Source organism: Thalassophryne amazonica, chromosome 16, assembly GCF_902500255.1.
Source record: "Thalassophryne amazonica chromosome 16, fThaAma1.1, whole genome shotgun sequence".
In the NCBI taxonomy this organism is placed as follows: Eukaryota; Metazoa; Chordata; class Actinopteri; order Batrachoidiformes; family Batrachoididae; genus Thalassophryne; species Thalassophryne amazonica.
In genome coordinates this window covers 75,407,642-75,425,464 of record NC_047118.1, presented here as the reverse complement: position 1 = coordinate 75,425,464, position 17,823 = coordinate 75,407,642, and the positions used below count along the sequence as shown (strand labels likewise).

General features: G+C 42.1%; 1 protein-coding gene across 1 annotated transcript in view; it reads right to left on the bottom strand.

Moving 5' to 3' along the window:
• Positions 1 to 12,992: 12,992 nt before the first annotated feature.
• Positions 12,993 to 17,823, bottom strand: part of doc2a (double C2-like domains, alpha) — a 221,177-nt gene continuing 216,346 nt past the window's right edge. The window contains exon 11 of the mRNA XM_034189703.1: positions 12,993 to 13,225. Within this exon, the coding sequence (XP_034045594.1) occupies positions 13,089 to 13,225 (137 nt within the window). The 3' untranslated portion in view covers positions 12,993 to 13,088. The remainder of the gene's footprint in view (positions 13,226 to 17,823) is intronic.

Genomic DNA, 17,823 nt, shown 5'->3' with positions numbered 1-17,823 from the left:
AATGTCAGCAAAAATCCAATATTGCGCATCCCTAAAATGAAACGTCTTCAATCTTCGGCTGCTCCCGTTAGGGGTCGCCACAGCAGATCATCAGTCTCCATCTCACCTGCATGTCCTCCCTCACCGCATCCAGAAACCTCCTCTTTGGCCTCCCTCTTCTCCTGCCTGGTGGCTCCATTCTCAGCATCCTTCTCTGCACATTTCCAAACCATCTCAGTCTCACTGACTTTGTCCCCAAACTGTCCCACCTGACCTGTCTCTCTGATAGGTTCATTCCTAATCCTGTACATTCTCATCACTCCCAAAGAAAATCTCAACATCTTTAGCTCTGCCACCTTTTTTAGTGCCACTGTCTCTAAGCCGTACAACATAGCTGGTCTCACTACAGTCAAGTAAACTTTCCCCTTCACTCTTCCTGATATTCTTCAGTCACAAATCACTCCTGCCACCCTTCTCCACACACTGCTTGCACTCCCTTCTTCACCTCTCTACCACACTCTCCATTACTTTGGACAGTTGACCCCAAGTATTTAAACTCATCTACTTTCACCACTTAAACTCCTTGTAACTGCACTATTCCACTGAGCTCCCTCTCATTCACACACATGTACCCAGTCTTGCTCCTACTGAATTTTATTCCTCTGCTCTCCAGAGCATGTCTCCACCTTTCCAGGCTAGACTCAACCTGCTCTAACTACAAATCACAATTTCATCTGCAAACATCATAGTCCGTGGAGACTCCTGTCTGATCTCATCCGTCAACCTGTCCATCACCATTGCAAAAAAGAAAGGACTCAGAGCTGATCCTTGGTGTCCACCTCCACTTTGAATGAGTCTGTCATTCCTACTGCGCGCCTCACTGCTGTCACACTTACTTGGTCATGTCCTTCACTACGCTCACATACTTCTTTGCCACTCCAGACTTCCTCATACAATACCATAACTCTTCTCTTGGCACCCTGTCATAAACTTTCTCTGAATCCAAAAACAATGTAATGCCTTCTGGCCTTCCCTATACTTTTTACAGCAAACATTGCATCTGTAGTGCTCTTACTGAGGATGAAGCGATATTGCTGCTCACACATCTTCACCTGTTTTCTAAGCCTAGCTTCTCCTACTCTTTCCCATAACTTCATGCTTTAGCTGATCAGCTTAATGCCTCTAGTTACTACAGCTCTGCACATCACCCTTGTTCTCAAAAATAGGAACCAGCACACTTCGTCTCCACTCCTCAGGCATCCTCTCACTTTCCAAGATTTAAACAATCTGGTTGGAAACTCCACTGCCATCTCTCCTGCCTTCACTGTAATGTCACCTGTAACAACTACCTTTCCAGTCTTCATCCTCTTCATAGCTGCCCTCACTTCATTCTTATTGCACTTCCTGATTTACTCCACATCATGCAGCCTTTTCTCTCTCATTTTTTTCATTCATCAGCTCCTCAAAATATTCCCTCCACCTTCTCAACATACTCTCCTCCCTTGTCAGCACATTACCATCTGCATCTTTTACCACCCTAACCTGCTGCACATCTTTTCCAGCTCTGTCCCTTTGTCTGACCAGTCACTATAAGTCCTGTTTTCCTCCTTTACTATTCCACTTATTGTACAGCTCACGATATGTTTTTTCTTTAGCTTTTGCTATTTTCCTTTTCGCCTTATGACACATCTCCTTGCACTCCTGCCTACTTTCTTAATCTCTGACTAATCCCATTCTATTTCACCAGTCTTTTTCTCCACTCTGACTGAAAATGGGTGACAGCTGGTCACTTTGCCTGTCTCTTGTGGCTTATGTGACCAAGGGGTGATGAGGTCCTAGCCGTTCTTGACAGCATTGTAAAATGCCATCAGCTCGCCTTCTGTTGGACAAACTATGTAATGATACAATTTCCAACATCAAAAACTTTTTGTACATGGTTTATTCTGTAAAAGAAAAGTTTTTCTTACTGGCAAAAATAAAGCAGATGCCAATATGTTAATGAAAGACTCGTATCGGCTGATATTACCAGCCAGATATATCTGTTGGGCTCTAATTGTGAGTGGCTCCAGTCTTTTTAGGATGCAAACTAAGATGTGTTAATGTGTTTGGCTGAATTTTCCCTGCTGTAAAATAACTAACTTATTAGCTCAGCAACAAGAACATAAATCACACGGTGAAATTTCAATTCAAAAACCAAAATGTGAAATTAAATGTAATGCCTCCTAGTGTTGTGAAGTGTTAGATACATGCAATGCCCAGTGCAGCGTGCACATTATTATTTTTTCAGCTAAGCTCCGCCTTCTTTTTCATCCATCTGATGAAGTGATGTATTGTTTCACTCAAAAACTGACGTGAGTTCAGTTTCACTGTGACTTTAATAACAGTTTGTGTTGAGGTGCTCTTCAAACCTGACCAGTGAGGAATCTGAATAATTAATATCAAATAATTTTTTCCATGAGCCGGATTTAGCCTTTGGATATTTTGTGGCTCCTTTTTTTTTTTTTTTTTTTTTATAATTTAGAGTGGTGAACTTGAGAGATGAGACTAAACTTGATGTTTTAGTGCCGACTAGTTTGTGCAATATGAATAAAGAAGTTATTTTCTTTTTTATCAGCATTTGTGTGATGTCAGTTTCATACTTGAGGTGTGAAGCAGAATGACTGAATGAGAGCATGCAGAATGTCTGCACAGCTGTTTTTGTATTAATGTGTAGCAGTTTGTTTTTTTAAATGAATAAATCTTAAACTTGTGATTGTGAAATGATGGATGTGTGCAAGCAGCCAAACCAGATATTTTTTTTTGCTTTTTCATAAGTCATTCATTTCCTGCTGCTTTTCTGGGTCCGGATTATGGCATTAGACCAAGCACCTCAGGACTTGTCTGAGGACAGGGAGATGGAGAACTTGACCATCACCTCCTGTTGCAGGGTGGATGTTGGTCAAGCAGTGGGCTTGTGATCAGAGATTCCTTTGTTCAAATCCCCGTCAGACCGGAAAATCAGTCAGGGCTCTTGGGTAAGGTCCTTCATCCCCAAGTTGCTCCCAGGGTGCAATGTGTGTGAATGGGTGAACGTGATGCATCTCTGTAAAGTACTTTGACCATGAAAGCACTGTCTAAATGCTCCCCATTTACCATTATTGGGGTTACCGAGCCAGCTGGGAAATATAATCCCTCCAGTCTGGAGGCCCCAGGGTCTACCCTGGGGCCTCCATTAAGTTGGGCGTGCCTGGAAGACCTCCCGACCTCACAAGACGCCAGAGTCACCTCATCTGGTTCTGTTCAATGCTAAGAGAGTCCCCCTGGCTCTCACCCTGTCCTCGAGTGTGAGCCCTGATACATACATTCTCACAGTGATATGTTTGAACACAATGCCGAGCAGCAGGACAACTGCAGGGTTCAGTGTTTTGCTCAAGGGAACTTGGAGCATCCAGGACTGAGTAGCTGGGTATTGATCCCTCAGACGTTTTTATAGAAAAGCCACTGTACCAACTGAGCTACTTGAAATCTGGCACAATGACTGGAATAAAGATTCTAATTGCGCTATATACGAGTGTGTGTGTATATATATATATATATATTATATATATAACCAAAATACCACAATATTTTATTTTACACATAGCAGTCCTGTGTGTACCATTTTTGAAAACAAAACCTGTGATGTCTGCAGCATTCTAAATGATATCATCATGTACAGATGTCTGTTTTTAATGTGATTATGCAAAGAGGAAGCCAGTTGTTGACATTTTCATCTTTTTAATTTTTGAGTCTTTTGTTCTGTGTGAGGAAACCTGACAGATTGTAGTGGGACCTTCCTGTGGTGTCTGACACATATGCAGGATATTTGGCTCAAGATAGTTTTGATGCACTGTAATGTCACCTTACCGAAACTGACGTCATGTAAATATTTAAAACGTCATTCAGTGTTAAGTATTTGGGTAATTCCATGGTAAATGAATTATGAGCAGTTTTGTTATGCTCATGGCTTGATTTTCTGTCATTGTAGTTCGGTGCCCATTGTTTCTGCCAACCATCGCAAGAGGGTGGAGCTTATGTTAAGCAATCATCTTAGTCAGAGTGATTGACCAATCAGGAGCAAAGACGGAAAATTACTGCGGGTCACTGCAAGTTTATCTTATTTTATGAAGTCAGAAAAATGCACGTGTACTTCTAAAAGTGAACAAAGCTGTTGGTTACTCGATTCGAGGCTCAAACATTGATTTTCAAGTTTATCTGTTGTTATTCTGTGTTACAGCTACAGGGGGCAGTAGTGGGCCACAGGAGACCAAAGCCACAGTTGTTGCATTCGAAAATTTATTGTTGCATTGTACATAAAACAGCTGATAGAAATGTAACAGCGACACTCGTGTAAAGCACAAGATCGGTGTAAACATGATCGAAAGTCACCTTCGTACATTCAGTCGTGCATAAAAGAGGAACACCGTAAACACCTGAATGTTTGTCTCACTTCAACACATTCCATTAGAAAACAGGCAGAAACAAGTAGATCAACATAGTGCATCATGCAACGATAAGGAAGAACCACTTTGATTGGATATCATCAACCAAACAGGATGCTGTTTGTTTTTGTTGATCGTCTTATTGATGAATTCTGATCCATGCAGCAGAGTGACTTTATACAACCTATTATAAAAAAAAAGGACAAAGTATTCACCCCTCGCTCTTTACATGTTTTCATGACATCAGATTGAAAATGGGTAATCATTTTTAAAATGTTTTTAAATCTTAAAGTAAAACCAAATCTATACAACATGATTAAAGTTGAAAATTAAACATTCAAAATATGAAACACTGAAGTATCCACTCTAATAAGTTCCTATTTAGTTTGTACACCTTTAGTGTGATCACAGACTTCAGTGGTTTCACACTCACATGAATTAAATTTATTTAATTAAACTTGAATTAAATTAATCAAATTCTCAGTTAATATGAAAAAAATACTAGTCTGTCTTTCTTGTAGTGATGAATAATGACAATAATGTTGTTACACATCCTCTAAAGGTGGCCTCAAGCTTGTAATATCACAGTAAGTGTGACATACACCATTTGACCAGGAGATGTCAATAGTCTGTAATAAGCTGTTAAATGAGGCTTGAAATAATAAAGTGTTTAGTGAAGCAGTTGGCTGGTAGGCTTGACGTGTCAAGACTTCAACACTTAAATGTCATTTCACCATCAGTACTGTTTTTCATTGCATATTCTTTGTTAATATGAAATGTTTGCACCAAATTCAGTCTTCAGAGAAATGCTACACTCCATCAGCAGCTGTGCAAGTACACACCTTTATATTTTTTATCTTTTAACATTTGTCTGGTTGTGGCGCACCCCCAAGGGTCTTTTAGAAAACTGAATACGGTCATGTTGACACAAGATGCGAGGTATTTTAGTGTCTCCCAATGAGTACCGTGCTTATTATAGTGGTCAAGGGTGTGTGTGTGTGGGGGGTTTCACCAAGTAAAAATGAGTTCTTGTCCCATTCAAACTACGCAGTAGAATATGTATGTATATATATATATATATATATATATATATATATATATATATATATATATAGTGAGGAAAATAAGTATTTGAACACCCTGCGATTTTGCAAGTTCTCCCACTTAGAAATCATGCAGAGGTCTGAAATTTTCATCTCAGGTACATGTCCACTGTGAGAGACATCATCTAAAAAAAAAAAAAAATCCGGAAATCACAATGTATGATTTTTTAATAATTTATTTGTATGTTACTGCTGCAAATAAGTATTTGATCCCCTATCAACCAGCAAGAATTCTGGCTCACACAGACCTGTTAATTTTTCTTTAAGAAGCCCTCTTATTCTGCACTCTTTACCTGTATTAATTGCACCTGTTTGAACTTGTTACCTGTATAAAAGACACCTGTTCACACACTCAATCAATCACACTCCAACCTGTCCACCATAGCCAAAACCAAAGAGCTAAGGACACCAGGGACAAAACTGTAGACCTGCACAAGGCTGGGATGGACTACAGGACAACAGGCAAGCAGCTTGGTAGAAGACAACTGTTATGATTATTTCTTAGAAAGTGGAAGAAACACAAAATGACTGTCAATCTCCCTCGGTCTGGGATTCCATGCAAGATCTCACTTTGTGGGGTAAGGATGATTCTGAGAAAGCTCAGAACTATACAGGAGGACCTGGTCAATGACCTGAAGAGAGCTGGGACCACAGTCACAAAGATTACATTAGTAACACATGATGCTGTCATGGTTTAAAATCCTGCAGGGCAGCAATGTCCCCCTGCTCAAACCACCACATGTCCAGGCCTGTTTGAAGTTCACCAGTGACCATCTGGATGATCCAGAGGAGGCATGGGAGAAGGTCATGTGGTCAGATGAGACCAGAATAGAGTTTTTTGGAAACAACTCCACTTACCATGTTTAGAGGATGAGAACAACCCCAAGAAAACCATCCCAACCGTGAAGCATGGGGGTGGAAACATCATACTTTGGGGGTGCTCTTCTGCAAAGGGGACAGGACGACTGCACTGTATTGAAGGGAGGATGGATGGGGTCATGTATTGTGAGATTTTGGCAAACAACCTCCTTCCCTCAGTAAGAGCATTGAAGATGGGTCATGGCTGGGTCTTCCAGCATGACAATGACCCCAAACACACAGCCAGGGCAACTAAGGAGGGGCTCTGTTAGAAGCATTTCAAGGTCCTGGAGTGGCCTGGCCAGTCTCCAGACCTGAACTCAATAGAAAATCTTTGGAGGGAGCTGAAACTCCAAACCTGAAAGATCTAGAGAAGATCTGTATGGAGGAGTGGACCAAAATCCCTGCTGCAGTGTGTGTAAACCTGGTGAAATACTACAGGAAACGTTTGACCTCTGTAATTGCAAACAAAGGCTACTGTACCAAATATTAATATTGATTTTCACAGGTGTTCAAATACTTATTTGCAGCAGTAACATACAAATAAATGATAAAAAATCATACATTGTGATTTCCAAATTTTTTTTTTTTTTTTTTTTTTTTTAGATGATGTCTCTCACAGTGGACATGCACCTAAGATGAAAATTTCAGACCCCTCCATGATTTCTAAGTGGGAGAACTTGCAAAATCGCAGGGTGTTCAAATACTTATTTTCTTCACCGTATATATATATATATATATATATATATATATATATATATATATATATATATATATATATATATATATATATATAATATAAATGCAACACTTTTGGTTTTGCTCCCATTTTGTATGAGATGAACTGAAAGATCTAAAACTTTTTCCACATACACAATATCACCATTTCCCTCAAATATTGTTCACAAACCAGTCTAAATCTGTGATAATGAGCACTTCTCCTTTGCTGAGATAATCCATCCCACCTCACAGGTGTGCCATATCAAGATGCTGATTAGACACCATGATTAGTGCACAGGTGTGCCTTAGACTGCCCAAAATGGGCAAAACCAAAAGTGTTGCGTTTATATTTTTGTTGAGTGTATATATATATATATATATATATATATATATATATATATATATATATATATATATATATATATATATATATATATTTTTTTTTTTTTCATATTCTTCTTCTTCTTCACAAAATTACTTTCTGCAGTTATTTCATGATGCTGCCACCACCAGGCCTCACGGTGCAACTTCTGTTTGTAAAAGTGATGCTTTAATTATTGTTTTTGGTATTTACGCTTATTATTAATCTATTGTTTAGTGTTTTACATTTTAATTAAATGTAGATGATGTTGAGATTAGTGAGCAGTGTTTTTTTTTTCATGAGTGTTTTAAATACTTTATCAGTAAAACATTTTGCCAAAGTAAGAAAGGTGACATCTGAAAACATTTTTTGTAGGCTTTTTAATGTGTTAATTTAAATAAATCAAGAACTGTCACTGCCATCCTCAACCTGATGTGGTTTTCATGCCCAGCACCCACGTTTAAATACATGGCAGTAACCTCTTTCACCTTCTCACTTTTTGCTCTGGGTCGCCACAGAAGTTCCAGTATGGATCAAGTTTTATGCCCTTCTTGACACAACATTACAAGGAGAAGGGTGGTCTTGAACCGGAAACCTTCTGTTATGAGAAGGAAAAGGAGGTGTGGCTGGACGCAGTGCAGGTGTGTTGGTATTGCATGGAAACAGAAAGCAATTGTAAAAGTAAAAGCTTGGTCTGAAGTCCAGTGCAGTACATTTGTGGTATTTAACACTCAGATTCACCCGCATAGGTAAGTTACATCTGAGTGAATACAACCATTAAACAAAACTAAACACTAATGGAACACTAATGGAAAAAAGCTTTACCTCACTGCTTCACCTTAGGGAGCTTTTGGTGTCCGTTGTCTTTGTTTGCTGTCTTAGTGCAGATTTGTTAACTCTTTAGAAACCAACTTGAGTTTGCTTCCTTGATAGCTGTCTCCTATGTGCCTTGCGCACTCCAGCTTGGGGGTACTGCTAGATGACAGTCTTGGTTTATTTCATGCTATGACCAAAATACAGCCATCAGTAATGAAAGCTTAAATCCAACCCCTTTGCACTCACGCTGCTCGCCCTGTAAGTAGCGAAAAGTAGTTGGACAAGCCTCAGATGCATTTACACTGTGCACTGTGCACTGTAGATCGTAATGTGAAGCATGATTCCAGCTCATCTTTACTTCTGCAAAGGAAACTATGGTCTTATTTTATTGGATTTTTTTTAGCATAACGAATGGGAAAAACAACAAACTGATTTGTGATCATGTTGTGAATTTTAGCGATAATAATCCTGATGTTTCTACTTTTCTGTCATTATTCATATTTTTTCAGAAAATGTGACTCTGCAAAGCAGCTTTTATTGTCACGAAAATATTGACTTATTAGAACACTGCTTGAATGTTACGTCTCCGTGGAAACAGGATCCAGAGTGCTTTTTAAATGACATTAGATGACATTTCTATCATCGTGAAAGTCATCTCACCAATAGAGGTTTTTGAAAGTTCAGATCAAATCAAATCAGTTTTATTTATATAGCGCCAAATCACAACAAATAGTTGCCCCAAGGCACCTTATATTGTAAGGCAAAGCCATACAATAATTACGGAAAAACCCCAACGATCAAAACGACCCCCTGTGAGCAAGCACTTGGCAACAGTGGGAAGGAAAAACTCTGTTTTAACAGGAAGAAACCTCCAGCAGAACCAGGCTCAGGGAGGGGCAGTCTTCTGCTGGGACTGGTTGAGGCTGAGGGAGAGAACCAGGAAAAAGACATACTGTGGAGGGGAGCAGAGATCAATCACTAATGATTAAATGCAGAGTGGTGCATACAGAGCAAAAAGAGAAAGAAACACTCAGTGCATCATGGGAACCCCCCAGCAGTCTAAGTCTATAGCAGCATAACTAAGGGATGGTTCAGGGTCACCTGATCCAGCCCTAACTATAAGCTTTAGCAAAAAGGAAAGTTTTAAGCCTAATCTTAAAAGTAGAGAGGGTGTCTGTCTCCCTGATCTGAATTGGGAGCTGGTTCCACAGGAGAGGAGCCTGAAAGCTGAAGGCTCTGCCTCCCATTCTACTCTTACAAACCCTAGGAACTACAAGTAAGCCTGCAGTCTGAGAGCGAAGTGCTCTATTGGGGTGATATGGTACTATGAGGTCCCTAAGATAAGATGGGACCTGATTATTCAAAACCTTATAAGTAAGAAGAAGAATTTTAAATTCTATTCTAGAATTAACAGGAAGCCAATGAAGAGAGGCCAATATGGGTGAGATATGCTCTCTCCTTCTAGTCCCTGTCAGTACTCTAGCTGCAGCATTTTGAATTAACTGAAGGCTTTTCAGGGAACTTTTAGGACAACCTGATAATAATGAATTACAATAGTCCAGCCTAGAGGAAATAAATGCATGAATTACTTTTTCAGCATCACTCTGAGACAAGACCTTTCTAATTTTAGAGATATTGCGCAAATGCAAAAAAGCAGTCCTACATATTTGTTTAATATGCGCTTTGAATGACATATCCTGATCAAAAATGACTCCAAGATTTCTCACAGTATTACTAGAGGTCAGGGTAATGCCATCCAGAGTAAGGATCTGGTTAGACACCATGTTTCTAAGATTTGTGGGGCCAAGTACAATAACTTCAGTTTTATCTGAGTTTAAAAGCAGGAAATTAGAGGTCATCCATGTCTTTATGTCTGTAAGACAATCCTGCAATTTAGCTAATTGGTGTGTGTCCTCTGGCTTCATGGATAGATAAAGCTGGGTATCATCTGCGTAACAATGAAAATTTAAGCAATGCCGTCTAATAATACTGCCTAAGGGAAACATGTATAAAGTGAATAAAATTGGTCCTAGCACAGAACCTTGTGGAACTCCATAATTAACCTTAGTCTGTGAAGAAGATTCCCCATTTACATGAACAAATTGTAATCTATTAGATAAATATGATTCAAACCACTGCAGCGCAGTGCCTTTAATACCTTTGGCATGCTCTAATCTCTGTAATAAAATTTTATGGTCAACAGTATCAAAAGCAGCACTGAGGTCTAACAGAACAAGCACAGAGATGAGTCCACTGTCTGAGGCCATAAGAAGATCATTTGTAACCTTCACTAATGCTGTTTCTGTACTATGATGAATTCTAAAACCTGACTGAAACTCTTCAAATAGACCATTCCTGTGCAGATGATCAGTTAGCTGTTTTACAACTACCCTTTCAAGAATTTTTGAGAGAAAAGGAAGGTTGGAGATTGGTCTATAATTAGCTAAGATAGCTGGGTCAAGTGATGGCTTTTTAAGTAATGGTTTAATTACTGCCACCTTAAAAGCCTGTGGTACATAGCCAACTAATAAGTTGACTAAGTTGAGTCAAAAATGAATAAGGTGATTATCAAATGTGGTGAAAATATTTGGTTTGGTCTTAATTAGAAACCATTAAATCTGGGAGTGTATCTGGACAAAGGGGAAGAGGCAGAAAGATGTAGAATATATTGAGGTAGGGCACTTGAAGCCTTAGTCCTTTTGTGTAGGTTTTTATGATGGGGTTCATTCCCAGGAAGTGTGATTGTTTTGACTGGACTGCTGATGGTTCTGACTAGATGTGTAATAGTTCTGACTATTTTGCTGATGATTCTGACTGGATGTGTGATGGCTCTGATGGGATGTGCGATGGTTCTGACTGGTGCGATGATGGTTCTGACTGAATGTGTGATGGTTCTGACTAGTCTGCTCATGGTTCTGATTTTTGAGTGGATGTGTATTGGTTCTGAGTGGATGTGTGTTGGTTCTGAATGGATGTGTTGTTCTTATGACTGGTCTGTTAACAATTCTGATGTGATGTATGATGGTTCTGACTAATCCGCTGATGGTTCTGACTTTTGAGTGGATATGTGTTGGTTCTGAGTAGATGTGTTGTTCTTCTGACTGGTCTTTTAAAGATTCTGATGGGATGTGTGATGGTTCTGAGTAGTCTGCTAATGGTTCTGACTTTTGAGTGGATATATGTGTTAGTTCTGAGTGGATGTATGGTTCTTCTGACTGGCCTGTTGATGGTTCTGATGCAATCTGTGATGGTTCTGACTAATCCCCTGATGGCTCTGACTTTTGAGTGGATATGTGTTGGTTCTGAGTGGATGTGTTGTTCTTCTGACTGGTCTTTTAAAGATTCTGATGGGATGTGTGATGGTTCTGACTAGTCTGCTAATGGTTCTGACTTTTGAGTGGATATATGTGTTAGTTCTGAGTGGATGTATGGTTCTTCTGACTGGTCTGTTGATGGTTCTGATGCAGTCTGTGATGGTTCTGACTAATCCGCTGATGACTCTGACTTTTGAATGGATGTGTGTTGATTCTGAGTGGATGTGTGTTGGTTCTGAGTGGGTGTGTGGTTCTTCTGACTGGTCTGTTGATGGTTCTGAGTGGGTGTGTGGTTCCTCTGGCTGGTCTGTTGATGGTCCTGAGTGGGTGTGTGGTTCTTCTGGCTGGTCTGTTGATGGTCCTGAGTGGGTGTGTGGTTCTTCTGGCTGGTCTGTTGATGGTTCTGATGGGATGTGTGATGGTTCTGACTAATCTGCTGATGGTTCTGACCTTTGAGTGGATGTGTGTTGGTTCTGAATGGATGTGTGGTTCTTCTGACTGGTCTTTTAAAGATTCTGATGGGATGTGTGATGGTTCTGACTAATCCGCTGATGGTTCTGACTTTTGAGTGGATGTGTGTTGATTCTGAGTGGATGTGTGTTGGTTCTGAGTGGGTGTGTGGTTCTTCTGGCTGGTCTGTTGATGGTTCTGAGTGGGTGTGTGTTTCTTCTGGCTTGTCTGTTGATGGTTCTGATGGGATGTGTGATGGTTCTGACTAATCTGCTGATGGTTCTGACTTTTGAGTGGGTGTGGTTGGCTCTGAGTGGATGTGTGGTTCTTCTGACTGGTCTTTTTAAAGATTCTCATGGGATGTGTGATGGTTCTGACTAGTCCTCTGATAGTTTTGACTTTTGAGTAGAGGTGTGTTGGTTCTGAGTGGATGTGCTTTGGTTCTGAGTGGTTCTTCTGACTGGTCTGTTGATGGTTCGGATGTGATGTGTGATGGTTCTGACTAATCCACTGATTGTTCTGACTTTTGAGTGGATGTGTGTTGGTTATAAGTTTATATTTGTTGGTTCTGAGTGGGTGTGTGGTTCTTCTGGCTGGTCTGTTGATGGTTCTGATGTGATGTGTGATGGTTCTGAGTAGTCTTCTGATGGTTCTGACTTTTGAGTGGATGTGTCTTAGTTCAGAGTCGATGTGTGGTTCTTCTGGCTGGTCTTTGTTGGTTTTGATGAGAAGTGTTCTGATTAGTCCTCTGATGGTTCTGACTTTTGAGGGGACGTGTATTGTTCTGAGTGGATGTGTGGTTGTTCTGACTGGTCGGTTGATGGTTCTAATGAGATGTGTGATGGTTCTGATGGCTCATGAAGGCACAGTACCATGCTTCACTTTGCTCTTCAGCCTTCACTGTGACTCTGATTATAATACCCTTTACTGCTTGTTACCGTGGTGACGTTGCATATGTCCATAACCTGTGTGGGCCTCTGACACGATCCCTGACAATCTGCCGAGTCGGTGGAGATGATGCAGTGCTTTAATCATGGCTGAAGGTTCGTGGCAGTTCATTGGTCAGGATGTGCCACCGCTCGATCCTCTGACCTCTGTTCTTCAGGCACTCAGTCCAGTGGCGGAGAGTGTCACCCTGGGAGTGAGCGCTCAGACACACCCCTCCTGTGATAGACATCATAAAGTTATTGTCACATGTTAAATTGAATTGATCTGAAGGTTCCACTCGGTGAAACTCAGACCTGACCCCTTGTGGGCCAAAATGTCTCACACCTGGATGGGTTTGAGTGACAAGGACCCATTAAGACGGGGGTTGGCAATCCGGCTAGAGCTGGATTCAGCCCAAATAAGTTGCTGGATAGGTTTTTTTTTTTACCCATGAAACTGAACGGCTCTATTCGGATTTCAGACTGATCTGACTGTGATTTGTCAATGTAAATGTGGCTACAATTCGGCTAGCTCAGGGATCGTGACGCCAAACGTCCTCACTGCGACCACAGCGTCCTCTCCACTGTGGCGATGCTCAGTGCGGCTGCAATGGAGAGGACAGAAAACAACCTTCTTTCTCTGTGGCGCCTTCTCACCAAGAAAATCCACCAGGGGCGTTCCCTTCCACTTGTCACAAACCTGTGCTACACACACACACACACACACACACACACTTACACCCACACCCTCAGTTCCAGACACATCTCCTTCATCTTGAGTCAGACTGAGTTTGGATGCGTATGTAGGATGAGCCAGATTTGAAAAACAGGTGTGATCGCCATCCGGCTTGAAAGTTATTGGGGAGTGCAGTCTCGTTTTGAGGGTCGGGCGCTTAAAGGGTTCAAATATGACGCATACGATGCAATAATCCTACATCCAGGGACAGCCCTCTCAGAGTTTTTGGGCAAATTAAATGGCAAACAAAGTGAAAATGCAAAGAAAAAGTGACGATGCGGTGGAAAGTGGACATGTGTTGTGATTTGTTTCTGACCCGGAGCTCTAACGTGTTGAGGCGGTTGTGCAGGCGAGAGACCACAGCTTCTCTGGTTAGCTGTGTAAACTAACACTTACCGACACAACGTCTCCCATTTGCCTCATCTTCCCTTCTCCACTGGGAACAAAAACAAAAAAAACCTCCACTTTTCACGACTGCTTTGGTGACTGCAGCCGAAAACAAAACAGCACACCATTTTCCCGTGTGAAGTTATGCTGTGTTTTTATTATGCAATGGGAGCGGCTGTCCCCGTAAATGGTCAAATCCCGCAATATCACACAGGGGTTCAAACGAGACTGCACTGCCCTATTCGGATTAAATCCAGCTCAAGTCGGATTGCCAGCCCCAGTCTGAACAGGGTCTGAGTGTGATCATGTGATGCACAGGAGAAAACCAGAAGAGCACAGTTTTGCCAACTCCTCAGTAAGAAAAGTAACTACTGGCTGTCCTAAAAGTCGCTAGAAGTTGATAAATGATGTCATCATCTAATTTGCATATTATGACATCACAACAGATGTAGGATTAAAAAAATGTGTTGGGAGAGACCACTGAATACATTATCAACATTTTGAACAATATATAAGCAGTATTAACCTTATAGATTTTCCCAAATGTCATAAAACCTTCATGCTCTATAAGCAAATTTTTTTTAAAGAGAATGTTAAAGAATCCCTTTACCTTTGTTATTGTACAATTTATTTATTTTTTTTTTCTATCTCTTTCTACTTATAATGATACCAGTGTGAATGTTATTGTGGCCTAGTCCTTTGTTCATTTACTGTTAATGTATTGGTTGAAATACAGTTTAAAAAAAAAAAAACGTTGTGAGAGAGACAAAAAAGTGCGTAAACACACCTTAATAATATTTAGAACTACAAATAAACTTGATCGTTGGTTCGTTTATTAATTTTTACTTTAAAACTGGCTTTCACTCCTCAAAATAAAATAACTTCTCAAGGCCAGGGCTTCTCAAAGTCTGGAGACTAATTAGTCACAGTGCAGCAAACGAGGTAAGTAGTCTGAGTCAGGTTTGACATTCAATGCGGGAATAGCCATGGAGGCATCGCGCGTGCGTGTTTGAACGCGGAGGATTGTAGCTATCTCTCTGCTTAGTGCTTTGCAGCTGCAGCGGAGGTGGGGAGACCCACTACTGCTCACTTTTGAGTCGCCAAACACCACAAAAGTCTCCAGTGACGCCAGGAAAAGTAGCTAGATTTGTCGCTAGTTGCTTTTGAGAAAATAAGTCATCAAGAGGGTTTGGAAAGTCACCAGATTTAGCAAGAAAGTCGCCAAGTTGGCAACATTGCAAGAGCACTCATTTGGTCTGCTTCATGCTTAAAATGGTCGCCATGGTGATTGAAGGAGAAAATGTTGTGAATCTGGGAACTCTCTTCAATTCGGTACTTCAGCATTTCCCATAATCCCCCTGGAAGCCCCCTGCGCTTCCCAGAATGCACCCTGGTGTCAGCAGAGTACCGCTGTCTCACAGTGCGTGTAAACAAAGATGGATGGTGTTGATTTTGTTATGTGTTGGACGTAGCCCGGAGAACCGACCAGCGTTTGAAGGACCCAGTATAAAATAAGCAGAGCACGGTACAAAGGATAACAGAGTTTAATGAACATAACAGTGCTGTGAAAAATATAAAAGTGCGCGGTCTGGCGTGGTGGATTGCGGTGCGCTCCCAGCAGCGCTAACGGTCCGGAGCCAGAACTGGTTCGGACCCAAGGACCCCGCCGACACCCCCCAGGTGGCCGCGACAAACCGAGTCTGTGAAAGAAGGAATCATTATGTGAGTCCACACTCAACACACAGAGAGAACGCTCAAAGGTGCACAAACAGCAAACACTTCCTGGCTTAATTACTAATCAGCTTCCCACCCTGCAGGCATGGAACATCCAGTTCACAAAACTCCACTGCAGTGGAAGCTGATTTAAACGACCAACATACAGCTCAATATAATAAGGTGTGAGGGACACCACATTTACTGACTGTATAAATGTTAGTCACAAAATCTAACGTACCTCAGGAAGTGTGCTGACGAGCGTGAGACCTCACCCTCTCCTCTTTCACAGACCATGCATCAAACCTGGACGTTCTCTGCATCCACTGATGATAAGATGGCTCCCGAGACGACGATCTCACCCGTCTGGTCACAAGGTCGAGTCTCTGGCAAATACACACTGTGTACTCCAGTCTTAAATGCCACCATGTTCCAATCCATGTAGATGCACCACAGCTGTGAGTCCTGACGAGCCGCAGGTGATCAGCCTCAGGTGATCAGGGTGAGGTCCTGATAAACTCAGCTACACAGCCACTCAGTCCCAAATGCAAGCCACCTGGAAGGAAAAACAAAAGACAGAAACAAAAAGGCAGCCAGGCCCCCCAGCCATACAACAGTACCCCACCCTCACGGGAAGCCTCCCGGCGACCACACAAACCTGGCCCAGGAGAAACACCCTCCAGGGACCATGGCTGGAAACCGTATCCGCATTCATCTTCCAACAGAATCTTCATCTAACAGAACGGTAGATGTCTTCTCCTCTGGCTGCATCTTTGCCCTTGTTTCTATCAGTCAATTAGCACAGGTGTGGCCAGGAGTTCTTGAACCTGTGCGGTCAGCCTTTGTCCAACCATGTTCACAGTCTGATTAGTCATAAAACAAAAAAGACAAACACAAACAACCAAAACACCCCCCCCTCCCCAGAGGCCCGTTCCATCAAACCCCAGGAAGGGGAGAAAAGAAAAACCAAACTTAAGCTAACAAATAAAAACACTAACACCCCCCCCCCCCCCAACGACATGTAGGGACCAACACCCCCCAGAGGACATCCCGCCAGCTCCAGGAGTAATAACCACAGCCGAGGTCCCTCTGGGATCCAACGTCACCCACGGGGACTCCCAGCGCCTCCCAGAGGACCATTCCATCAACCCCAGGAGACGCCTCCCCTCATGACCAACGGACCCAGCCCCGGCCGTCTATGGCTAGATGGACCCACAGCCCTTTCCCCCCCAGAGGACACCACAGTCAAACCCTGAGGGCGGAAACTGGGGGGGAAAACAAAAGGAGGAAAAAAAAACATACAAACAAAACAACCCCAACCCCACCCCCTTGGCGCAGTGGAAACTGGAAGCACGTCCAGTGTCACCAACCGTGACTATACCCCAGAAGCCAACCGGGAGGAGTGGAACAGCGGTTATGGCAGACGGCACAAAACAGCGCCACTCCTCCGACTTCTAAACCAGCCACCAGCTGCGGGTATATCCCACTGCCCCAAACCTCAGCCACGCCGATGGCAGACGGCTTAAAGGCGTGCTGAAGCCGGAGGTGGAACAGGGAAACAACAAACAAACCCCCCCCCCCCCAGGTGCAGAGGTTACCTGGGAAACGCCCAGCATAACCAAACTGCACCACTCCAGCAACGCCGACACTACGGCTCACCCGGCTGGAGTCAGAGGAGAAGAGAGGGCATAACAAAAAACAAAACAAAAAAAAAGAAAAAAGAAAAAACAACCCAATTACCCCCCCATGACCCCCCAGGGGACCGTCCCATCAAACCCTGGGAGGTGAAACAGAAAGAAATAAAAAGAAAGACTAAGACTAACATAAAGTTGCTTGGGTCCTTTTTTTTTTTCCAGACAGAACTGCAGGGTCACGACCCCAGACACTAAATAGTGTACAAATAAAAACCCCACACAAAAACCAACTCAAAAAACACCCACACAAAATGAACACACACAAAACTAATAAGTGATTTATACCGTCAAGCTCAAACAAATGGA